General features: G+C 42.3%; 1 protein-coding gene across 13 annotated transcripts in view; it reads left to right on the top strand.

The window, feature by feature from the left end:
• The window catches only part of mbnl3 (muscleblind-like splicing regulator 3), a 30,892-nt gene extending 4,694 nt beyond the window's left edge, over positions 1–26,198 (top strand). Inside the window, exons 1-9 of one of the 13 annotated variants that reach the window (XM_085789587.1) lie at positions 3,654–4,160; positions 4,267–5,363; positions 13,419–13,583; positions 14,498–14,701; positions 14,803–15,045; positions 16,012–16,165; positions 18,533–18,655; positions 20,731–20,825; positions 22,278–24,942. In XM_085789587.1, coding sequence (XP_085645713.1) covers positions 5,190–5,363; positions 13,419–13,583; positions 14,498–14,701; positions 14,803–15,045; positions 16,012–16,165; positions 18,533–18,655; positions 20,731–20,825; positions 22,278–22,295 — 1,176 coding nt within the window. In that variant the 5' untranslated portion in view covers positions 3,654–4,160; positions 4,267–5,189 and the 3' untranslated portion in view covers positions 22,296–24,942. Of the gene's footprint in view, positions 1–3,561; positions 4,161–4,266; positions 5,364–13,418; positions 13,584–14,497; positions 14,702–14,802; positions 15,046–16,011; positions 16,166–17,641; positions 17,903–18,431; positions 18,656–20,730; positions 20,826–22,274 lie in introns of those variants that run through there. The other 12 variants (XM_085789588.1, XM_085789590.1, XM_085789586.1 and 9 more) reach the window with 12 other exon arrangements.
• The last annotated feature ends 321 nt before the right edge of the window (positions 26,199–26,519 follow it).

The following is a 26,519-nucleotide window of genomic DNA, read 5'->3' as shown; positions in this document are numbered from 1 at the left end:
ATCAGGATCATCAAGACAAGTGATGAGGTAAAGATGTAAACCATATTACGATATGTTATAGGTTATCAGTGAGAGGTTAGGAGTGTTTCATTCCTAATTGTAGAGTTGTTCCGTTACGATCGGAAATGACTCCGATACTGCAGAAAATTCCGGCATCGGTATCGGCGAGTACCTCTTAGCTCCGTTAAGATTTTGCAAGCTGCTTGACTTGTAATGGAAGAAATCTCAGGAGAGAGTCCTAGAAGCATTTATTGAAGCATGATCGAGGCGAATACAGACGAGCAATACAAGTTAATTACGCCAGCCAATTCTGAGGGTTGTTTTCATGTGTGAAGATCCTGTTGAGTACTAAAACCTAAACACTGAATCATCCCCTAAGACACAGCGTGTATTTCATGCAATGCTCTACCAAGGGAGCCTCTCCTGAAGCTAAAGAGGCCCCCTGTGTTATGACTGTTCACTCCCTCGCCCAGAGGCTCAGTCCATCATATCTTTACGACCTTGGTTGCTCATGGCAACTGCTTCTGGGGACTGGGCCAGCTTGACTCTATCAGTGTTTTCATGGCTATCCTTGAGACAGAACACAAACTATTGCTTTCGGGGCTTACTTGGGTGTGACCTGTGGAAATGTTGCCTAACACCACCCTAAGACCTGGAGAAGGAAAAAATGGTGCACAGCCATAAAATTGGGTGCACACACATTCACAACTCCACCAAAGATGAACTGTAATAAGTTTGGTGATCCCCTAGCTTTTCCTCAAGAGTTCACCCTCAGGTCAAAACTATAAAACACCCAGTATTTTGGTTTTGTGGCCACCTAAAAACACATGACTTTACCCATCAGCTCCAACTCTACTTTTATGTCCTAATCAACAAATATTTGTACAAGTCAATGTTACAAAATGAACGACTTACCAAGACAACTCCATCATGATATTGGAATTAAGCAGGTCCTTCTTCTTCTCATTTGTTATTCATTCAATCTGTTGTCCAGCTCAGGCTTGCACTTGGTTTGCTACAGTACCCAAATTGTGTAGAAAATTGTTATCTCTAATCTATTTTTATGTTCAATGTTGCCGCCGTGTTAAACTTTTTACTTAATGAGACCCCGAGGAGTTTGCTTTTGGTTATAAAAGAGTCTCATATTAATGTGGATGAATCTACGTTACCCACTTGTTAATGGCTCCAATTTCGATAAATATATCATTTTGTTTTTATAGTTATTTTTATATTATTATTTAGTGGTCAACTGGCCCAACATGTCCTAGTTTCAGTTTCCCGGACACTGCCCGGCGGGTCATGGGAATAACGCCGCCGGATCACTAGTTGGCATCATTTATGGTCAGAACTACGACGGTATCTGATCGTCTTCGAACCTCCGACTTTCATTCTTGATCAATGAAAACATTCTTCTCAAATGCTTTCACTTTCGTCCGTCTTGCGCCGGTCCAAGAATTTCATCATACGCGTGGAGGCTCATGGGAAATGTAGTGTGAAAACACTTCGCTTTCCGAAACTCCTCGTAGTCACTTTAATCTTTGTCTATTACACAAAACTAAAACAATGATTGGAGCGGTGTTTAGCTCACTTGGTAGAGCTGCCGCCCCATGTTGAGGCTATAGTCCTCATTGCAGGCGGCCCCGGTTCGAATCCCGCATCAGGCAGCCCTTTCCTGCATGTCATTCCCCCTCTCTGCCTCCCCATTTCCTGTCTCTCTCTTTGATAGTAACACATGTTCTATCCAATGTGCTCTTGGCAATAAAAAGAATATTATATAGAATACAAATTAAGCATCAGCATGTCGACAAGCTGACATTAAAATTTAAAGTGCTAATGTATAGTTGACTCTGATTACCGACTTTGTCCCAGTATTTCTTCATTTGGGAATAAAGTGGTTGTAACCAGTTGTGAGAAAGTTATTAATAAAAAAAAATAGTTGCTCTGTTTTCTGATTAGCTTGCGTACACAAAGCTCTCACAGGTTGCTCTGTGTGTTCATAAACATGTTGTAACAAACACAACCTCAAAGTAGGCTTGTCACATTTACCCTACTTAGTCATTATGCCATGGCATGATTTCTCTATTTTTAACTGTCCCCATTGTCTTCCAGTAGCCGTAAAGGCCCTGCTAGAGGCCAGAGGCAAAAGCTAACAAGGAAAGGCTTCGTTAAACAGTTGGTGAGTTTTTTTTTTCCCAGGAGGTCGGTGAAACCCTCGGAAAGCGCGTGTGTCAGTAATATTTCATTGTGGTGCATATTCAAAGGTGCAGGGTGCAGTATAGACTTCAATGGCTCTGGAGGGGAGCCAGCAGTGCTGCGTAGCTTTCCAAGAACGGTTGTAATGGCAACTGTGCGCCATTTGGTGTCTGGTGTGGCAAGAAACGAAACGAGGAGGAGAGGAAGCGAGCAGCAGCGTTGCCGAGGAGCGTTTTGATGATGCAGGTTGCATATTGCTGAGCTGCCGCGTCGTCAGGGCGTGTGCGTAAGCAAAGACAGCAAAGAGAGTCTGACACTGATGTGGCTGTGGATGCAGGACACAGGCAAAGCTGCAGGAGTAGTGCTTGTCTTGTCCCCCTGAGAAAAGTTTCTATCGATCTGTAGAGAGGAGGAGGAGGAGGAGGAAGAGGAGGAGGAGGAGGAGGCACAGACAGCATAATGGTTAAGCAAGCACCTGTACCTGCTCATCTCTCATTCCTGCCTCTCTTCTTCTTCTTCTTCTTTTTTGGGGGGGGGGGGGTTGGGATGTGTCTTTGTTCTTGTGTTTGAAGCTGGGTGTATCAATTCACTTCCTCCTACCTCCCCCTTATCCCTCCTTCTCCCACTCCACTGCAGTGTGTGCTCCTACTGGGCTGCATGCTCTCTCACACACACACGCACGCACGCACACGTATGCACACACTCATTCCCTCACACTCCTTCCCTCCCCCCCCCCCCCCCCGTCGCTTCCTCCGTCTGTGTCTGCCGCCATCAGACACAGGGACTGATAATATCTGCTACAACCCCCTCTCCTCCTCCTCCTCCTCCTCCTTTTCCTCCTCCTATTTTTTGTACTCCTCCTCTCCTGCATCTCGCCCATTGTTTATTCACTCTGTGCCTTCATGTACCACCACCACCATGGCTCATAAAAGATAGTTTCTTTGTCTTTAATTCCTCTCATGTCCAAAATGCAGTTTGGACTTTGCCCCCCCCAACCTTGGGAAGCTAAATAGTAGTTTCCTCTTTGTGTGTATCTTTATTGAGCCACCTCACTGATTGTTATCTGTATTCAGTTAGTGTCTGGACACGTCACCCTGCTCCCTCTCTCTTCTCTTCTCAGCATGCGTTCCTCCTCCCCTGCATCACACTGCAGCAGCACGGCGCAGTGATTGAAAAAACACGTAACTTAACTCCTGCTTGTGTGTGAAAGGGAGAAAGAAGAAAAAAATCAGTTTGGAGTCAGCTGAGAGTTGTTGTTGTACAGTTTGAATATTTACCATGTGGCTCAGCCATGACTGTGCTGTACCAAGTGAAAAAAAAAAAAAAGAAAAAGCCTGGGAGGAGGAACAAGGACGGGCTCTGTGTGAGGGAGGAGCCGCTGTGGAAACTACACCGTCATTGGTCGGTGATGTGTACAGCCTGCCTGCAAAAGTTTTCCCGATTGGCTGTCGCCCTGCATCGAGCACAGCAGCTGCAGTTGTGAAGAACTACCTCTCCTCCTCTCCACCCTCTCTCTCTCTCTCTCTCTCTCTCTTTCCTGCTTCTTCCCTACACATTAATAACTGTCTGGGAATCACTGGTGTCGACCACACGTGCCACTTCAAGGACATCGCTTTTCACTGTATATTGCAGCATTATTCATATCAAGTTAGTCAATTACTTTCTGCTCCGTGGAGCTCAGGGGAGTTGAAGTGACGTCTCTGTCCTGCCTGCAATCTCCTTCCATCCCCTCTCTATCCCTCTCTCTCTCTCTCTCTATCTCTCCCCCTCTCCCTCTCTCTCTCTCTCTTGTATCACTTAATCAAGACATAGCTTGCCCTTTGCCGTTCATTGCTGCCTCCCTCCCTCCCGTATACTCTGCTCTCGTATTTGTTTGTCCTCGCCTTATTCTCTTTGGCGCTGTCACTTCCACCCTCCCGCCTCGTGGTCCCCATCACCCTCTCGTTTTTAAATAAGCTCCACACGAGGTTGCAGCCGCTGCGTTACGTTAACAACATTTTCTCCTCGCCAGGCTGGTGGTTCTGTCAATGCTTCTGGTTAAATGTTTGCCCTTCTGTTTTCCTTCTTTTACAGTCCACAGCGAGACAACAAGCACGGACATGCAGAAGAGAGGAGGTCAGTAAGGAGGATGACAACAGAAGAATAAAGGATGGCAAAGGAGGGATGAGAAAGAGACTGAAGAGGAAGAAGAAGTAGAACTCTGAAGTGCCTACTGCGAGGGGTCGTCTGCTGCTGCTGCTGCTGCTGCTGCTGCTGCTGTCGTCTGACTTTGCTGGATGAGAGCAGGACGGGGCTCAGTGTGTGGTTGGCCTTGAATGGAGGCTGTATTTTATCCAGACAGCCACACAGTCATCCATCCTATATTGCTGAGCTGCAGTCCCCACATTCCCTGAGCTGAGCTGAGCTGCCACCTCGTCTCATCAGTGCAAAGGAAAAACCATCCCAAAAAGGTTCTGCTTCTTTTGTTTGTTCGTTGTAGAAATCGTCCTTTTTCTGGGCCGTTTAAAGCAGAATTAGCTGTACAGAGACTACCACAGCCCTGGCCATGTTGACTTGAATGTATTAGTGACCTAGGGTGGGTGTCAGTTGTTGAAGGCACAGATGCTCAACGACGTATCCAAGCACTCTAGAGTGATGTCCTCAGAGTAGTTTCTGTTTTTTTTCTCCTTCTTTTTTATCTTTTTCGAGACAGAGCTGGCCTCTGCTCACAACCAAGCCCCTCTATCTCACCCCAGTGAAACCTCAGCTGCCACATTTCCCAGGAAGAACTAATAAACATCCCCCAAAATACATCAACCAAAAAGACTCGCTTGCCTGTATACGCTGAAGGAAAACTGAAAATATTTTTGCTTCTGGTTTTCCCCCTCTGTGTTTTGCTGGGGACTCTTTTTCTTGCATCACCATTAGTCACCCCTTGCACTCATCACACAGTTTTCCGTCCGTCTGTCCCCCCACCCCCCACCACCACCGCTGTTCAGTGTTGGTGAGCGTCTCCGATGGCCGTCAGCATGACCATGGGACGGGACACCAAATGGCTGACCCTGGAAGTGTGTCGTGAGTTTCAGAGAGGTACCTGCTCACGGTCTGATGCAGAGTGCAAGTTCGCCCACCCTTCCCGGAGCTGCCATGTGGAGAACGGCCGAGTCATCGCCTGCTTTGACTCACTGAAGGTAACAATGCAACAGACGTCTCACTCGTCAATCTTTTGTCATGTTGTATCATGTTTGCTTAGACCTATGCCTCGTGGTTAATGTCAGGGTAGATGGTTTGCTTCTGCTATGCGTTGTGTTGTATAAATACTGAAGTTAAGGTGGCGTCTGTTTACGTGACACTTTAACGCAAACACACCTACACACAGACCTACAGTAGGTACATACACACCAGAGTTTCCTGTGGTATTATATAGTAGTAGTAGTAGTTATATAGTAGTAGTAGTCATGTGAAGTGGTCCACCTTAAAGTATTCAACAGAGGTGCTACCCCACACATCACATGCTATATACTTAATGAGTATAACCAAAACTGTTCAAGAGAGAAGAAGGATGCATCATAAAAAGCTTGAAAATTTCCTGGGGAAAAGCTTGTTGGTCAGCTGATCCACCCTTTTTGAATACTATTATTGTTAGAGCCTTTATAAAAACAAATGATTGTTGGACTGGGCACCGCAGGGATGTTGATCATTACTTTATGTTCTCGGGATTATGTTGTGACTTTTTAATCATGTGAATTATGTTGAACATGTTTGTTATTTAAAAAGTCACAATTAACTCCAGAATGAAAAATTACATTTTTCATCTGTAATAATTCAGTCTAAAGCGATTCATTTAGGCCAAGTATAAGTTACATGGTTACAAATTCACAGTTTAGGGTTTCTATTTCATGATAGCAATATATTTTACTGTGATGATAGTACAGTTACATCTTATATCTAATGTGAATGTGTTTTTCTTTGAGCGTGGTTTTTGTCTTTATCAGATAGAGTACTGTTTAGAGATGGGCAGGAAATGTGAGAGACAGGGGGATGACACACACAAAGGCCAGATGACCACCAGTAATATTGCAGCTACACAGTACGTGTCCTGCACTACAGGGTTACCATGGTGTCCAATCAAGGTACCTCATTGCACCGATTGAGAATCCTGTGAATTCAGTTTTGCCAACAGGAAGTCCCGTTCACTGATTCACAGTCGTGTCTGCAATGATGATGACAACAGCTGCACAACAATTGAAATAATAGTTACCATTGTCTGATTAGAAGTCGAGTCTCTCATGTTGGTAGTGTTGGTAAATGTAAGGAATAGATAGATGGATGGATGGATGGATGGATGGATGGATGGATATATCGAGTTGTGATTATGATTACAATCGATCCAACCGCCTTGGAATAGTTAACAATATTTGCGACTCTCCTTCTTCCTTTAGTCTGCTTAGATGTCTTGACTCCCAGTGGTTAGCAAATTGACTCGTAGCAGAAGGATACTGGGTTCGAACTCCACACAGAAGGGCCACGTTCTCCCCGTGCATGTGTGGGTTCTCCGGCTTCCTGCAGGTTTAGATTAATTGGCGACTCTAAATTGCCCGTAGGTGTGAACGGTTGTCTATCTGTATACGTCAGCCCTGTGATTGTGACACCTGTCCAGGGTTGTACCCCGCCTCTCGCCCTCGGTCAGCTGAGCTCGGCTCCAGCGCCCCCACGACCCCTAGTGATTATAAGCGGTGCAGAAGATGAATGAATATAATGAACCAGAAGTGTTGTTTTTCTACAAAGATGCCATGGCCAGCAAATCATTCTCTACCAAACCCAACTGTCATCCAGTCTTATTAATTAGCTATTTAGTATTCAAACACACACTATAGGTGACTCATACTCACCAGAGGTTAATTCGCACCTTTCAGCCATTGACGATGGAAGATTCTCAGTGGCAATAGTATAAACCAGGGGTGTCAAACTCATTTTAGTTCAGAGCCACAAACGGCGCAATTAGATCTCAAGTGGGCCGGACCAGTAAAATAATAGCATGAAAACCCATAAATAATCATTTATTTTAGTACATGAAGATGTTTACAGTTAATGAACTATCCTTTTACAAAACATATTATGAACAACCTGAAATTTCTTGAAAAAAATATGTGCAATTTTCAAATTTTGGCAAATTCATCCTGGGGGCGGATTGGACCCGCTGCCGGGCCGGTTTTGGCCCGCGGGCCACACGTTTGACACCCCTGGTATAAATTGCTATATTGATCAACTGTACTGTAAACCCAGGATACACTGGATTTCCTATACTTAAACACGTATAGGTACATATTACAGTATTACAAAAAAGGCCTCTGTTATGAAGATATTTATTGATTGTATTCTGCCGAGACATAATCTGCTGCCGTGGCGATCGTCTGTTCCTCCACCTCTGATGTGGGCTAGTCAGTCGTGCTGCTTCAATGTTGCTGCAGCTGCTCTCCTGACTCCCATCCCCTCTCCTCCACAACACTAGCGCCTCTCATACACCGCAGAAACACTAACACTCCGACAAGTGATGATGATGATTTACCGTATTTTAGAAGAGAAGCCGACCGACTATCAGTGGCCAATTGTGCCAAAAAAAATTTGAGAGGAGACTGTCGCTGTGTTGGCGAGTGCATATGCGTCTGGATGCACGTGTGTTTACGAGAGGCTTTGCTCGAGCAGCTTTCGTGCCGCAAAAAAGTGAGACCCAGACAAGGGGCTTTCTGTCTGAGTGCAGCTGCTGTCTCCTCGTTTATTGAGTTAGAATTTATTATTCAGCCATTTTTCTGTGTTATGTCCTCCAGAGCAGGAGGGAGACGGAGAGAGAGAGGGAGAGAGAGAGGAAAAGAGAGGGGGCCTAGCAACAGCACAGGAGTGCGTACCCATTGGATAGTTTGATCTTCCTGAGTGGCACGGCTGTTTTTAGCACAGAGCAACAGCCTGGCTCTGTACTGGTTGCATTGATGGGAGAAAGAGGGCGAGCTGCTTTGTACCAAAGGCAGTGAACAAGCATTAAAGGCCACGTTTGGCTGTTTGAAGCCCGCCGGGTCACGGTGTTAGTTTGAGAAAGAACTGAAGTTGGTGGCAGTTGAAGGTCAAAGCGGCTTTTTATTCATCAGGAGCTGCAGCAGGGCTTTGGTGCCAGTGCAATGTGTCAGCAACCACCTCTTTACAACAGTGTTTCTGTCCTCATCGTTGTTCAGGATTATGCTCAGCTGACTGTCGTCGTTTTTGGTCAACTAACAAAACAAAAAAAAATGAGAGAAAAAGACGCGCCACCAACACAATTTCCCAGACAGAGGCGCTACATCATCACTCCTTCCTCCTGCTCCTCCGCGCCCAAAGAAGGGTGTGTGTTAATTTCATGGATTTATCTGCTAATGGCCTCCCCTCTTCCTACTGTCCCTCCCATATCTGGCATCTCCAGCCTGGTCCGAGCCGACCGCCGTCACTCCCTCTTTCTCCTCCATTAGCTCAGTCTGGTTGGTCTGAACCTGCTGCAGGGGAGGGAGAGGGAGGAAGGGGAGGGGGGGCTCACCGCCTTGTTCTTTTTACCTTGTTAACGGGAGTGCTGCTGTCATCTCACATGATTAGTGTGAACATCACATCGAACCAACATACAGTAGATTTAAGAGCAGTGTCACTTTTGTATGGCGTCATGGTAAGAGCTGCGTCTAATGATGATGTCCTCATTTTCAGTTAATCCTCAGGTATTTTTGATGTGTAACATGACTTAAAGGGATAGTTCAACATTTTGGCAAATTGGCCCATTGCCTATAGTCATAGCAGTAGGTTCGTTACCTTTAATTGTCGGTGCAAGCTATTTTTAGAACGGCGGAGCAGAGCCGTGAGCTGCTCACAGCTACGCTACAGAGGCTCACAATCCAACAACTCAAGTTGTGACCTGCACATTCACCACAACTTGTCCACGAGAGCGTTCTGGAGTTGTTGGATTGTGTATTTGATGAGTTTGATGAGGGAAACCAAGAAATCCCATTAGCCTCCGTAGCGTAGCTCTGAGCAGCTCACGGCTCTGCTCCGCCGTTCTAAAAATAGCTTGCACCGACAATTAAACCAACTGCTATGACTATAGGGATTATGGCAATGGGCCAATTTGCCAAAATGTTGAACTATCCCTTTTTTTTTTTTTTAAATGGCCACTCCTCAGAGTCCTCAGACCCATTTTTAAATATAACTTTTTTTGTTCCAACAACAAATTTAAACCAAAAGATATTCAGCTCATATCATGGAAGAAAGATGGAAATTGGTATCTAAGAAGCTGAGACCACACATTATGGGGGCTTTTAACACAAACAACACAGCGAAGCATTAACAGCAGTGCGAGCAGCTCTGTCGGTGCTTTGATCCAAGTTTAGCATTTTAGCATGTTAGCATTAATTAGCATCGCTTTAGTTCGCAACACAAAGTAGCTGCGGCTGAGGACGACGAGAGCTCGGGTCATTTTGCAGAGAGGCTGTGTAGTGATGAACCAAAGTGCTGACCAAATTTTACCTGATGTTGGTGTTTGATGAAAGGTCAACAAGAAAAACAAAATGTCAGTCTTTATGGTTGCACAAGGTGAAAGTAGGATTCATCGCCACCTCATAACTTCATTTTAATCCATCCAGTAGTTGTTAAAAATGAGATAATAATACAATAATAATAATAATAATACACCTGCAGTGCAGAAAAGCACATCAGGTTTGTTCTATGTTAATAAAGGAAATAGTACAGCTCCTCTTTTCGGAGTGCACCAGCAACACTCGACTGTATTTACGGGGACTTTCTCTGTCCCTGTTGTGTGTGTAGTGTGTAGTTAGTGTGTCGCTATGGTTACGGAAAAGGAGATTCCTGACCCAATACTCTCCTCAACGCCACGTTTCACTGGCCTCCTTCTCTAACACCAGATTTTATACAGCTGCTGTATCTGTATCAATGTTTGTGCAATCGAAGCACATGCTCTGACAGTAACGTGGGTCCGTCAGTAGAATTTCAAATTTTCATAATATATTTTAACATATATAGAAAAATATACATAATATTATTGAATGGCCCCATCACTAAACTTATGTATCGTGTCATCGGTAGGCTGTACATTGTGGGAATAAAGGTTGAATTTAACAAACTGTTACACTATTTATCGTACTGACTGACGGTCCAACGCAATGCATAAAGTTCATCTCTGAGGCCTCGCTCCTCCTCACAGATGCATCGCTAAGACACACAGGTCACTGACACCAAGGTTGTTGGTGCGAGTGTTTGTGTTTTAAACGGCCTCATGCTTGTCGTCTGTCTGTCTGTCTGTCTGTCTGTCTGTCTGGTGTGTGAGGTCGTGTGAACCCTCTTGAGTGCTGGTGTGCGAGACAGTCCTCTCTGCCTCGTATACGTAGCTCTGCTGCTGCTGCTAAACGCTTTTTTGTGTGTGTGTGTGTGTGTCCTCTCATCTCAGCATGACATCATCCATCACCGTCAGAGTATCTGCACCATGACGTCAGTTTGCCCTCTGTGTGTGTTTTGTTTTTTTTAAATTTTCCATTGCTTTAGTGCTCTGTCAGATGTGCAGCCTGCTTGTGATCGGCAAATGCGAGCTGCTGTCTTGTGTGGGTGTGGTGGTGATTACGAAGCATGTGGCTGACTCTCCGCGGAGGTAGTTTAGCAGGTTAACAGCTCATCTGCAGGGGGAGACAGCTGCCGTCAGCCCAGGGGTTTAATGAAGACTGCAGTTCCTCCGCCGCCGAGTGTGTGTGTTGACCTGCAGTGTTCCTGCAGCACTATCTTCACCTTCCACACAGACTCTGGCGGGGATGAAGGACACTGCTTCAACGACATTCTGGGGCAAAATGAATTGCTTTTAGATACATGGCTCAAAATCTGATTTAGGATTTGTCAAGCAGCCAAAAGTGACAAGTTAAAAGGAGTATGAGGGATTACTACTGATCTAAATGGTTTGTGGCAGTGACCGCTGATGCAGGAAAAGCTTCAGCTGCCTAAAACACAATCGTGTCAGCCCAAGTTAGTATTCATTCATTGAAACAATTTTTTCAATGAGCTCAAACAATACTTTAAAAAATATATATATATTAATCAAACTTGGCAAATGAATCAGCAACTATTGTGATCATTGTTTAAGTCAATGCCAAACTTTCTATGGCTCAGTGCTTCTCCTCGTCTCTAATGATAGTAAATAGATTTCTGAGGATCTGAGGTTTGGCTGTTTGCTTTAGGAAAATTGTAATTTTGGTTTTTGAGGTTTTAAAGATACCCAGTGAACGTTGCTCTTGGTTATAAAAGAATCTCATATTAATGTGGGTGAATCTACATTACCCATACTTGTTTATGTGTCCATTTTCGCTAAATATATCGTTTTATCTTTGTGGTTATTTTGATGTTATTATTTAGTGGTCAACTCGCCCAGCACTTCCTCAGAAAGACAGAGCGATTTACTGCAACCGATTACGTGCATGCGCCGACAGAGACTAGCAGAGCAATTTGATGGAGAGATGGAGAGAAAAAGAAAACGGCGGAGCAGCTCGGTGTCACTAACCTCAGCCGTCCAGGTGCTCCACGTCTGTCTCACACTCTGCTGCAGGCTGAACGAGACTCGGTTCTCCTCCTCTGTCCAGACCCTCTCCTCTCTCCTCTCACCCACACTCGAGCACCCAGCCTGCTCCGGGACTCTGCTGTCCTGCTAGAGGCTGTTCTTAAGGATTTTAAATACATTTCCAAAGTAATTTGCCTGAAACTGCTCACAAAAAAGTTAGTCTGGAGCCCTGATGCCAGATAAGTGTCTTTACGACAATACGTGTTGGAGCTCATGGGAAATGCTGTCTTCACTCTGGCAAAACATGAAACTTCCTCGGAGGGGCTTTAAATTAATCAAGACAATATGCTCATCATTGGATAATGTGGTGTTAATACCTTAATGTCATGGTCTCCATTCAGTAAACAGTTTAATTCATAAACCCAATTATTTGTTATCTACAGTATGTGACCTCTGGAAGAGTTTTTATAACAGTTTCCTGTTGCTCGCTGGGCATCTGGTTTGTTCAGATACATGTATTACTTGTGGTATAATCATGCTATATATTAATCAAGCCTGTATGCTGAATGAAGTTTATTGAAATAAAACAGATCGGGAGACATACTGTATTCATCAGTAGTTCTTCAAACAGCGCGTTTCATTATGTATGTGTGCGTATGAATGGTGCTCTGTGTTCGTAAGATTAGCACGCTGGGCAAAGTCATGTCAGAGCAGGTATTTTTATGCCCCCGCGCCACCAGAGCTGGAGGTATATTATTTCCGGGCTGTTCGTCCGTCCATACCTCCATCTTGGTCAGAATTTGGCACAAACACTCACATGGACTCGAGGATGAACTGATCGGATTCCCAGATTCTTTTTTTCTGAAATAATAACTGCGTGTGCTGCAGTCATGCACAAATACTCAGAAGTATCTGCCTTTTCTCTTTCTAGAAAGCAGGTTATTTATTGGACTGATAGCTACAAGGCAGAGATACAGAACCGGTCATCGAGGACGGTGAGAGTCGAGCATATGTTTTCACTCTCCAGCTTTATCTCTTGTCAGTGCGGTTTATTTGATTTCAGTCATGCCACTGTGGAAAATCCAAAGCTGGCTCAAATACTACACCTGTCATTTCACAGTGCTTTAAAAAGGACTTATTTGTTCATAAAAATGAAACATCCAGTTTGATTGAAACCAAATGTTGAAACACTTATAAATTAAAAGGACTGACGTTTCTAATTTAGTGTTAATCACTGTGTCTATTTATCCGTAGAAACATCAAACCACGTCAAATGAGTGCTGGTTAAAAGTGTTGTTGATTTCCAGTATAACATGCTGTTAATGTGGTGAACTCTCTCAGAAAGCGATGCATTAATTATGCAGCATAAGATCTTGTGGGACTTCATTAGTGCTTTACTCCAACGTGATTTAAAGACATAGTTGTTACACTGTTTGAAATCACTCTTGACTTTTTTATTTTTTTATTTTTAGCTTAACAAATTGCACTTGATCGTTGTGATACGCCAAGGGGAAAAACTCATGTCTGGTTGAGAGAGTGGTTATTGTCATCTGTGTGAACTGATTTAGGTTATCAAACACATTATTCTGCGGTCCTTGTTCCTCACTAAAAGTCACTATTAAGTGTCACTCTGTCCGTCTGCTCTCACACTCATCCGTCCTCCGTCCTCTCTCCTCGTCAGGGCCGCTGCACACGTGAGAACTGCAAATACCTGCACCCACCGCCTCACCTGAAAACCCAGCTGGAGATTAACGGGAGGAACAACCTGATCCAGCAGAAAGCAGCGGCAGCCATGTTGGCTCAACAGATGCAGTTCATGCTGCCTGGGACACAGCTGCAGCCCATAGTGAGCAGCCCACACTAAGACTACCAGTTTTTAATTAATGCTAGTGCCACCAGTCATGCCTGCGGGCGGAGCTCAACCAGCAGAAGCTGAATCTTTCTCCTGCAACAAAAGGAAAAAGAGGATTCTTCTGACTGTTTAAAGCTGAAATCCAAACTTTCTTGCTTTGGCTTTCTGTTCATTTACAGTGAGAATTATATTTAGAAATCCTTGCCAAATACAATCAAGTTGACAAATGTTCACGTTGGACTTCACACGATAAACTGATTATAATTTGATTGTCCAAGGTCAAGCTTACTGTGACCTCACAAAACATGTTTTGGTATGTAATGGTAATAATGTGGTTCATCTAGTTTGTCACCTTTTGTTACTAATTTGGGTAACACTTTATAATAAGTACACACTATTAGTTAAGCATTAATAAATACTGAATTCTTCATTTACAACGCATGAATACTCATAAGTATGCAGCTCATAAAACTGCATACTAAAGAGTATTCATGTGTTATAAATGATAAATTCAGTATTTAATGCTTAACTAATGCTTAATAGTGTGTACTTATTATAAAGTGTTACCGTAATTTGTCACTTAAGATGGATATGATTTTGCTCAGCCAATAAGAAAGGAAGGATTGAAGGCCCATCTAAGTCTTTGAAACCAAATGGTTGCCTAAATATAAAAAGTGACAGTGAAACTTCATTAATTATACATTACAAGTTTTTCAAATGTTAATTTGTTTTAAAAACTAATTGTGTGGCCGGAGGAACCTGGGTTGTTCTCCTTACTGTGTAAAATCCCGAGTACCGGCTGTGGTATCACTAAATCTTCTCTAGCTATCATTAGCTTCATTGAAAGCTCTGCTGCTATAACTCGTTTTAATGTGTCTCTTGTCTCTGCCGTCCTCTCCCTCCCTCAGACAACGTTCCCGGTGACACCCTCCCTGGCAGCGAGCCCCAGTATGGCATTCAGTCCATATCTCAGCCACATGGGCCCAGGCATGGGCTTGATGCCTGAGCTGCTGCCCAGCACTCCCCTTCTGGTCCCTGGGAGTCCCACCAGCCTGGCAGCCATGGGCAACGGCACCTCCGCACAAAAACATGTGCGCACAGACAAGCTGGAGGTATGCGTGCAGCACTGCGTGCAGTTGTTGTGTTTCTATGTTTGGCCAAAGTATGATGAAAGGTAAATGTTGATCTGTGCTCCCGCCGGCCTCGCCGCCAGGTCTGTCGAGAGTTCCAGCGCGGTAACTGCACGCGGGGCGAGAGCGACTGCCGCTACGCTCACCCCCTGGAGGCCGGCATGGTGGACTGCAGCGAGAACTCTGTCATCGTCTGCATGGACTACATCAAGGGCCGCTGCAGCCGAGACAAGTGCAAGTACTTCCATCCTCCTGCTCACCTGCAGGCCAGGATCAAGGCCGCGCAGCACCAAGCCAGTCAAAACACAATCAACAACACAGGCTTGGTGAGTGTTTGGCAGCTCTGCAACAGGAGCAAACACAGAGAACTCTTACAAAGTAAACATTGAACAGGGGTTGGATGTTTTTTTTTAACTGCAGTGAGACAGTAGTCGTCCTTCTTGTTTTTCACTTGGATATTGTACCGATGCAGCGGAGCATCAGGCTGTCACAGTATACGCCTTAGCCAGCTTGAAATCTGAGATAGTAGTCTGGGGATTATGTTTTTTTATGAACGTCTGCTACTGTGCATGTGTCTGGGCCTGTATTAGTGAGGCAAGCTACAGGGGGCTAAAGTTAGCATTGTAAGCAGCTGTGACAAAATCAGGTCGATCTGCAGTGCTGATGCAAAAGAAAGAAAAAGAAAGAAAACAAAGTGGAACGTGTTACTGGAAAAACATTATACAAATACACAATTGTAAAAAGAAACTAAATGGGTACGAGGTTTATAGATTTGGGCTTTTATTCAGTTGTTGTTGCAGCTAATGCTGTTTGCTACCGAAGTGCCGAACGACTGCTACTGCTCCAAAGACACCAGCTGTTCACATTTAAAAACATATTCCCGCATCAGCCCTGGCATCAAATCCTACAATGGCAAACTGTGTGTTTCCGCCGTGTCTCATATTATGTTACTGATATAAGTCAAAAGTTGTCTCTCTCACCTTCCGCTACAGTTTGATGTTTCAGCTCTGGGCCCATTAGAGAATGAAATCATAGCAATCCCATTTTGCTCTTGGCCTGACCTCTGGATTGTCCTACATCGTCTCAGCCAGTCTTAGATGCTGCAGTGTCCTCTTGTGGCAGTAAACAGAAACATTCACGCCAACAACAGGATGTTCAGTCTGAGAAATACCTCTGTACATTTACTCTCAGATATTACTCTAGGCGTAAACTGCAAGGGCAAATTTTGTGGCCTGTAGGCGCCAGTTGTTGAACGCATATTTCTTTTCTTTTTTTCTCTTCCTCCCGTTCAGCCTCTGCCTCCAGGCGTCGTGCAGCCGCTACCAAAGAGGTCGATCTTAGAGAAGAGCAACGGAGCTGCCGCCGCCGTCTTCAACCCCAGCATGTTCCACTATCAACAAGCCCTGGCGAACATGCAGCTTCAGCAACCAGCCTTCATCCCCACTGGTGAGTCCCTGAACACACCAGATACACCGAGACACAGTCTGTCCATTGTTAACACACACACACACACACACACACACACATGGGGGGGCTACAGAGGCACTACAAGGCTTATCTCTTCAACGTGCTCCACTTTACCTCTGCTATCAGAGCATGCTTCTCTTCCTACTCTGCTCTCTTGTGTCGCCTGCATTTGATTTCAGTCTTGCTTGATGTGTGATAAGAATTGTCGAAACCATAAACAAGGTCAGAGAGCAACACGTTGCAGTATCAGTACAAACATGGCTGGTGCATGGATCGGTGGGTGCATGCTTTGCAGGTACTACGAGAGCTTTGCAGTCAGTCTGTTTAAAAAAAGAGTTGCATGTCTTTTGGTTTTGATTTTGTAAGTAGGATTTGAAACACTGACGTTATGGCTGGACATGTGTAATCACATTTCATTTGATGAAACCATTAGTCTAGTTCAATGAATAGCTCACTGACAGAGAAGTAATTGCCTCGACTACATCATTTATGACGTCAAAATGCCAAATATTTGCTGGTTCCAGCTTCTCAGGGTGAGGGTATATTGATGTGTAGAGAGCAATAACTGTAACTTGCGTATCTAGATGGTGTTGGTCAGGAATTAAAATTTACTGTCACTGTCTTTTGACTTTTCATTGGTTAAACAATTAATCGCTTAGTTTGAAAGGCAATGAAAAGTAGTAGTTGTAGCCTCTGATGACTTACATACTCTGAAGAGATAACAATACAAAATACTCCTGCACATTTTTTATACACAGCTTTTATGCTGATTTCTTGTTTGGATATAAAGGGCCATTTCTACACTGCAGTAAAACTGTTAGAAGCTTCAGGGTTTAGTCTCTGTGTCGGCTGAAAGCAGTTGTCATTTGTGCTCCTATCTCTTACTGATCAACAACTTGTTTTTGTCTTTTTGCTTATCAGCACATGTGCAATAACTATGACAGAACGTGAAGTGGTTTGTGTTGTCTACACTTACCTGAAGCTTTTGACTTTTACCTTTTGACAATTATTCTTGTGGTTGTCCATTTTGTTTTCCTGCTGCATCTGTTTCTTGTTTTAAGTGGCTGTGCATAACGTGGCAGGCTCTGTTGTGTGCATGTTGCCCTCTGGTGCCTCTGGTAGACCAGCTGTTACACTGCATGTACACAGAGGCCTTTACTGAGTGATTGATTTACTGGAGGACAACATGGCTGCTCTGCAAAGTATGTTTGAGCCAGTTAACTAATAATCATGTATTGTTTGCAGTGCTGTCAACACAACACAGACACAACACAGAGAGTGCTCCGACCTCTCTAATGCTTTAGCCTTATTCCAAAATGAAAGAAAATGTAGTTTCTCTGTTGTCCATCCAGTTTCAGTGCCTCATAATGACAAAGCAAAAACTGAATTTTAGAAATGTCACTTTGACACTTTAAATTCAGCTCAGTTGCCTCTTGTTTCTCCTGACACAACCAGGACTCTTCCTGACGCAAGCTCCCTGGCCAGACTGGCAATCATCAGGCCAAGACCAAGACCAGACCATGAAGCAGTGACATTGCAGTGACATTGTCAGTACCTTAAACACTTAGACCACCAGGGTGCCCTAAAGAATAGACAATGTTTTAAAACTCACTCCTGTGTGCAAGGATGCTCTGACCGTAAAAAATGTAAATTTTGCCATCTAACAGAATCAGATACTCAGGAAACCACATGATATTCAGGTGCAGATGTAAATGCAGTGGTAAGTTATTTCCTGAGAAAGGTTTATGTTTAGTTTCATATCACACAAGCCTGAAATGGGGAGTTTTAGGCAGTCACAACTCCATTATGTGACAATAATAATGTCACTGTGATGGAGGGTAAAGGTGTGATGGTTTACTGTCCCTCTCTCTGACAAGCTCCAGGATCCTGTAAGTTGAGTTTTACACCATGAACCTGAAGTAAAGAGAAACCAATGGCTGGTCTTCTTCAGCAATGTGAATATATGACATCGCATTTCAGATAATAAGTTCAAACTGCTGAGGTTTATCAACGTTACTGATGTAGGAGTTCATTCAAAGAGTCCTACAACAGGTTGTAATGTTGTATTGATATTTCAAGACAATAACATGATAATAACCACTTATTTTGGAGCATTCAGACTGTTTCATTGCATCTTGTCTATGTCTGTCTGTCTACTGTCACTTGAATTGTGTATGCAGTTCATTAATTCATTTCAACTCTGTGAGCATGTGTGTTTGCATGGTGTGTGTGTGTGTGTGTGCAGGTGTAGCCAGCTCAGGTAGCTCAGGGAAACAGGACGAGGGCCAGCAGTCGATGCTCTAGCTGTAAGCCTTCCTCCCGTAGCCTTCCTCCCGTCTCTTGTAGGGCTTATGAAGCCCCCGGCCCCGCTGGCAGCGGAGGGCCGCTGGGAGGGCCGCTGGGAAAGGAGGGAGTGGAGCAGCTGCAGGCAAACCCCCAGTCGCTTCCTGTCAGTACCTGGACTCAGTGGTGAGGGGACTCCCTGTAGGTTATCCCTGTCTAGACAACACCTGTACCAGCCCCATGAAACCTCCCAAAAAACAAGATAAACAGGTTTAAACACAGCTGAGTGCAGAGTAGTGTTTCCCAGTTCTTATCATAGCTGTGTGATGGAAATATCATAAAATTAATGCAAAAATCATCTGAATTTTACAGTTTTTTAGGCTGATTACAAAATGAACATACTGAAATATTCAAGAATCAGCTCCACCCTTCAAACAGGAAGGCACGGTGTCATTTGTAGAGATGCTGATCTTAGCTGTAGTCACGAATATTACGGATGAAGGATGTTCAGTATTTCCTGAAGACGTTAGTATCTATCTGCCTGTGTGTGACCACTTCTCTTTATGCATTTCATGACTTTGTGTTCTGCACCATGCTGCCTCTGCTGCACATGGAAATAATAATAGTGCTGTGCAACATTTAAAAAAATAATTTCACTGTCAATAAAAGTAGAAATTCTGGAGATAGAATAAAGAAACCATGTTTTAATGTGTCTGTTGCTGTTATAAAGAGTGAAATTTGTAGGCCGCGTTTGCCACTGGTGGGAAAATGTAGTGTTGCAATTGTTGTTGTGTTGATGTTCACGAGATTAAAAATGATAAGGTTGAAAAATCCTTTCTTTTAGTCTTTTAAACTGCTAGATCCTACGTTTCCCATCATGCAACCAAAAGCAGTTTTTCATTAGATCGCCCACACACGTCACACGCCGCTGCACAACCTGACAGGTGGTTTCAGTCACTCAGCCCGGTTAGACGTCTCGTCAGGTGGGAACCGGGTGAAGTGTTTGGATCGGTAATAATGTGGTGTCACCAAACTCTGTGTGCGATACGATAATGTTTATGTACCAACAGGTCCAACAAAACCAGCAGAGGTGTGTGTGAGATGAGATCCATGAAGCACAACTCACACCTGTGTCGGTGAACGAAGGGTATATTTAAAAATATGAATGGTGTCCAGCCACGCTATATTTAACCCCCACTTAATGTGTAATATTTCTACAATCCAGAAAGGTCTACTACTTTTACGTAACTCCTGGAGTTAATGCAAATATAAACATTCGGCATACAATAAGGAGTTTAAATTTCTGACATGCTGGATTGAGTGAGACTATAAACGTTATAAATCTCTAATTCAAACTCTAACTAAAAACATGACAGAACCTCTACAGAAGGTAATCTTGTAATATTATTAACGATCTGTTCTTCTTGATGGAAATTATTAGAATAATTGCTGATAAAATACAGATTAAATATCACATCTTTTTTTTAATCAAAGGTTTCGAGGAATATCTCCCTAATTAAACATTTTGTTGGACAGAAACCATTTAAAATGTATTAATGTAAATCTATTTTATACTGTAGATTATATATGTGCTTCTTTACAACAGAGTATTGAATTGCTTTATTGAGTGATTACTGAGTCTAATGTCTCACAGGATATTCAGAAGTCAAAAAGTGAGCGGGAAATGTTCAAAGCCAAGCACTGAATCACAAATAATCAATGAAAATATGTTATATGTACATTTTATTGGCAGATTCCAATCAATATTGTAATTACTGAGGTTTTTTAAAGAAGCGATAAACTGCTGTCACATAAAAGCTGTGACGTTACTGAAAATCCTTTTGTCTCTGATGGATCATTTGCTCCCTCCATACACATGCTCTGTCCATTGAATACAATTATCAGATACTCCAGTCTGATTAGATTGTATGACTGTGTATTGCCTTGTTTGACGACCATTTGTTAGTGGACAATTTTTTTTTTTCATTTTGTAACTGGTTGGCTAATTAAATATGTAATTTTCTTTATCTCTTATTTTGTTTGCATGTGTCTTGATACTTGTTCAAATTCATCCTGCCGATATCACTTGACTTGTGCCATGACTTTTTGATCCTACGCATTTTGCCATGGTAACCATATCATTCCTGTCCCCCCTCCTCCTCCTCCTCCTCCTCCTCCTCCTCCTCCTCCTCCTCCTCCTCCTCCTCCTTCCCGCCCACATCCTCGTCCTCTGTCTTTCGTCTGACTCGCCTGAATAAAAGTTCCCATGATGCACGGTGCCACCACCTCCACTGTTTCGTCGGCCTCGACCCCAGTCACCAATGTTCCTTTCGCTGAATCTGCCGCCGCGAATCAGGTTTGCTCTTTCATTTCAGTTCTCTTTTATTTCAGCTCTGTAGGGTCTGAGTCCTTTCCATCAGGTTAGAGAAACACCTGCTCGTAGTGTCACATGTATTATGTTCACATGTCATCTGTCTTCTTCACTGATGTGAGCAAATGAAAACAGAATTTATTTTGAGTGCAATCTTAAAATAGGTCACTGTTTTCATCTAAATGTCTTAGTTTGAACCATGTCATTGCTCGCTGTCTGTCTTCATTGTTGCTTTACATAATCTCTGGACGTACAGTGTGTGGTCTGGCAATGCTGCTGTTGCTGTATTATAAAATAATATATAACTTTCCTTAACGTTTCAGTGAATCTCCCTTCACACGTGGAACCGAATTAAGCATCCGAGTTACTTTCTAATATTGTGTCCTGTGCCGTATTTATTGGAGCATTTGTTTCGTCTTTTTCATTTGTGGAGCATAAAGAAACTGTGCATCACCATCACTCTAAATCTAATTAACGCAGGTTGAATTATGTCATTTATTACCTGAACCACACTTTTGATATTAGTCAATAAAGAACAAAGCTTGTGAGTTTTTCTTTTCTATCGAGCAGCAGTTTCCTTACATAATGTTGTATACAATGATAGGCCACTTTGACCTTATTATTGACCTTATTAAATTCTTTAATTTGCTGTGTGAATATTATCCACAAGTCCATTGTGATGCTGAAAGAACCAGAAAAGACTGCATAAACATTTCAAAAATAGAATATGTAAAATATTGTTTATAAAACTAGATATCACTGATATCAGTGGTTTAATTAGTTTCTACTTGTCTCTCGTCGTTGTCTTGGTTTTTGAACACAAACCTTTTTGCTCCATCTTGGAGACAACATTTTCTGCCGTCTATTTTTGTTCATTAGGGAAACTTCCACATAACTCAAATATCAACCCTCATTATATATCACAACAAATATGAAGCCTCAGTTTTGTTTTTTGTTAATATTTCTGCTCACAGGTTTTATTTTATAATGCCTACTTAGCTCTCACTTCATGCAAATGATCAGACAATCACAGGAAACAAAATCTGATTTTAATGTGTACTGTCACCACTAATCTAGTTTCAGTGAAAATGTATTTTCTGCCCAATTTAGGTCTCTGTTTTATTTATTCATTCATCCAGAAAATAAATAGATAATGTGTCTGAATTCTTATTATCTGACTTTTTTTTTGGTATAAAATAGCTCAAAATATTCATTGCTGGCTGCTTCAGTTTAGCAATGATGAAAACACTTACTCAGTACTCATATTCCACTTGATCTCTTAATAATTTTAAAATGAATATTGTTCAAATCTGAAAAATAAAAACGTACTAACTGTAGTTTATAGATTCATCTGCTGAAGGTTATTTAGAGATGTTTGTGTCTGTGTGAATTAATTGCTCCTCCTCCTCTCTCCCTGCCCCCTCTCTGCTCCAGTAGATCCCTCGGAGCTTCTGACTTCTGATCCGGTGGAGCTTCAGTGCGTTCCCATGGAAACCCATTTCTGTCCCATCCCTAAAGTGCTGGTGGCGGCTCCAGTGGCACTAAACTCAGTAAGCCTTTCCCGAAACCCCAGTTAAAGTCTCTGAAACGTGCGCAGTACCAGGGTGGTCGTCCCCTCTGAATGCAGCAAACATGTGCCTCACCCACGGTGCACACACACACACACACACACACACACACACACACACTGACCGAGTGGCAATGTCAAACTTCTTATACAACATTATGAAAAGTAGGAAAAGCTGCGATGGTTCACGCAATACAAGCCTGGACGTATTACTGTTGCTTTAAAGCAGCCACCTTGATGCATACTGACTTGATCAGGCTGAGCAATCGAGCTCCCTCGTTCTTACAGCCATACATGCCCACACCTTAAAAGTGCAGCATACAGTACATATGCATACAAACACACACACATACATACATGCACATACACAAATGCACACATACGTACATATTAAGACTAAAAGCCCTTTATGGGTTGGAGCCATTATATACGGCGACCCAACACATTTGACTGTTCCAAAGTCAGAAACTCTGAAAAATCAATTCTGGAAATTCAGACCGTTCAAGCGGCACCTGTGGACCGGCCGCTGGTCTACAACCATTACGTGTTGTCAAAATGGAAGAGTGTTTCATATCATATGTTATGTTTACGTTTGAGGATGGCTACAAATATAACATTCGTCCTGTACCATGTATACCATTCAGTTTGTTCTCAGTCTCAACTTGGCTGACGAAATGCCTGTGAGTTGTTGTTAATTTGTTTGTGCCTTTGTTTTATCAGCTCGGCTGCAGAGGAGACTTAGTTTCCCCCCAAAATATTTCAAAAACACTCAACAACATACATAGATAATGTTATTTACAATTATAGGCAATATCTGTTGTTACAAAAATACTGTGTATTAGTCTATAGTTCCTATAGTAAGAATATCTAGTAATAACAGTGATCACAACTTTATATTGCCTCTTATGTTCAGTATGGTTTCAATCGGTTTTTAGGCCACAGGTTTCATAGTCAGTGTCTTGGACTTACTGGATAAAACTTTTACCTTCTTTTCTTATCATTTACTTTTAATGCAACCACCTTAACAAACAAAATACGAATTGAAAGAGTGACATAATATTCAAATACAATCACTTCTGAACTGAAGGGGCTTCAAGAGTTGAGAGATTTTTCTGAATGTGGCACTTAATTTCTGGATTTAAGACACAAACTGCCTTAAAGCAGATGAGCTCTGTACATTCGAAGGCTCAGCTCTAATAATTCAAACCGTTGAATCTGAGTGAAGTATCTTGACCCGTGATGTCAGATCAGCGATTCTTGCCTGTTATTGTCTTGTGACTGCAAAGGGAAGTTTGTCATTTTCACTGTGATTTTGTGTCCAGAAATGACAATCTACCAGCTGAGTCATGTTGACGCCATAATACAACATTGAGTCCTGGCCTCAGCCACAAACCCAGATTTCCAACTTAGCTGAAGTAAAGAGAAAAAGATATATGTTACGGTCAGAGCTAAGATTACAGACTTTTATCATTGGCACCTCTTAAACTTTTACACCTGATGTCAGAGATGGAAGCTGGATTTGTTTCCTGATGTTGTGCCTAAAGTCTGTGTGTGCCAAGCGATGGTATATGCAAGGAGCTTCCCCATTTGATGCAATACCTGGATATCTCCTCCTAATAATTGTCTCCCTCTTAAATGCAGATATGTATTTTAAAAAAAAAAAGGCAGTTTGTTTGTGTAAGTGTCTCCGTTCATGGAGAGTCCTGGATTGAATGAGTGGCACAAGATTTTTTATGTTTCATGGCTCTTCAGGGAGAAAGCTTAGAACTTGAAAATGTCCTGTCTGAATCTAAAATGTGTTGTCTTTTCTACTGATGTGTCCTCTCCGTCAAAAGTCGTCAGACTCTAAATATTCCAGCGAAAGTTGTTAAAACCAGAACTGAGTTGTGGCAAAGTCAGGAGATTGAGGAATACATCAACCGTTTGATGTCTGATGGTAAAAAAAAAAAAAGAAAAAGAAAAAAAAATGACAAACCAGTTGGATCCTGGTTTTCAAATGTCTGTAAGGAATTGCTCTGTAGGCGTCAAATTGAAAGTAACAGCTTTGGAAACTGGGCTGAAATAACTTTATCCAAATTCAAATGTGCCTCTTTCAAGTCTCCTCAAACCACAGCTGTCAATACACTGTAAGAACAGACCAGTGCTCAAAGATAGATGTGTTATTTGGAACATTATTATAACAGTAAATCATCTGTGCAAGTTTCTTCTCTGAGACAGCTGTGCTGTCTTATTGTTCATGTAAAGTAAATAAATCAGTGAGTTGTGTGCATAGTTAAGTGTGTTGACAGAGACAATGAATCACATATTTGGTTAGTTGTAAATGCTGCAGATATAACAACATTTCCCACTGAACATTATTCATTTTAAATAATGTCATTGTGTCGTGAATGTATCTAATGCAAAAACTCAATACATGCCCATCTAAAAGACAGGCATGTTGAAATGTAATGATTCACTATATATAGACTAATTCCGAGGTCACACAGGTACCACGCTGATACTGTGTTAAGACATATTAAAGTATGTGTATTGTTATATAGATTTATATTTAATGTCAGTGGGTGGTGTGACTACTTTTAGAGATATCTTTCATTCTCAGAAAAGGTATAGCTGAATTGTACTTTTTGAAGTACAAATGTACACCCTACAGGTACATTACAGTACCATTTCTTGCTAGTCAGTTTTTGTACCCCAACCTTTGAAAGTACCCAAAGTGCCCAAAATGCACCTATAAACAATGATATAATCATTGGGCAAAATTGAGAAAATCAGTATGGTCCTCTTTTTTGTAGATTGGCCAGCTCTCCCCTGTGTTACAGTACGTGTACCTGCTAACTCCCACTCTCGTCTCAGAGACAAAAGTGTAAACTGGCCATAAAGTAGGAGTTAGTGCTGCAACAAGGATGTAATCCCTCACTGACTTCCCACCCGTTAGCCCCTCTACTGTGTTTAAGGGAAGGGCAAGTTGGAAACATGACTTCAGCTGAATTGGTATAAATGTGTCCCTTAAAAAAACACTACGATTATTCACTGTCTTTCTAAGTCACATTAGAAGATGAATACTGCTCTCATGTCTCATGTAAAGCCAATCAGCTTCACATAAGATCTCAAAAGGATGAAGCTAGCAAGGAATTGAAATGAATTACATAATTAACATGTCACATCTTGTTATTTTTAAATGAGTAGATAAATCAATGTAAAAAACAAAACAAAACAATGTGCAGTTTTAGGTGGGGTTGTGAATACAGAGACACAGCCAGGTACAGTGACATTCTGGAATCCTGCTGTCACAGTGAGGTTACCAAGCAACCAACACAACAGCCAGGTACAGTGACATTCTGGAATCTTGTTGTCACAGTGAGGTTGCCAAGCAACCAGCACTAAAGCTAGACACATGCTGGGTTTAAGTCCAGTTTAGTTGGATAATGGGCTAATTAGGCTGTTGGTCATTTCTTAAAACCTAAACACAAGAACTGGAAGAAGCATTCATACCATGTGAGACATCTACAGGAAAAAAACAAAAAACAATCAACTCATCAGCTCCCTCTGGTGGACAAACGGTGTCATTTTGACATTGTCTTTCAATGACCTGAAATCCACTTCGGCATTTCTGTAATTCAGTTTATCTGATTACTGGCCAACATATAAACTCAGATTTGATATTTTCCCCTTGACTCTAGTCTCCATAGTTTGAGCGTCATAATACATAGACATGAGAGTGATTTCAATCTTCTCATCTAACCCTGAAAAGAAATTGAATTATGTGTTTTCAAAAAAAAAAAAATTAAAAAGGCTGAAGTATTTATTTCCACTATCATTTACTTTTTATCCACATGTGTATCAAACAGTATGTAGCCTGTTATATGCTTAGTGTCGTACAGCAATGTACTCTTTGTTACAGAGATACACTTGAACACGTCCTTTACCTCTGTTTTTGAGTGTGTTTAGCAGCTACGTTTCCTTAAGACTCGAAAGAATTTGAACGGCCATGTTCCTCCCCTGTTTATTAAATTGATGATTATATTATCCAGACAATTTGATTTTACAGTTTTGAAAGACTAGGTTTGTCCAGCCAAGAAAACCCCTCTAGCCTTCATCTCCTTCCCTCATCA

This window comes from Trachurus japonicus, chromosome 10 (assembly GCF_045865225.1).
Source record: "Trachurus japonicus isolate A0001 chromosome 10, Traja_1.0".
NCBI lineage: Eukaryota > Metazoa > Chordata > Actinopteri > Carangiformes > Carangidae > Trachurus > Trachurus japonicus.
The sequence above is the reverse complement of the archived record's forward strand: the minus strand, read 5'-3'. Positions and strand labels throughout refer to the sequence as shown.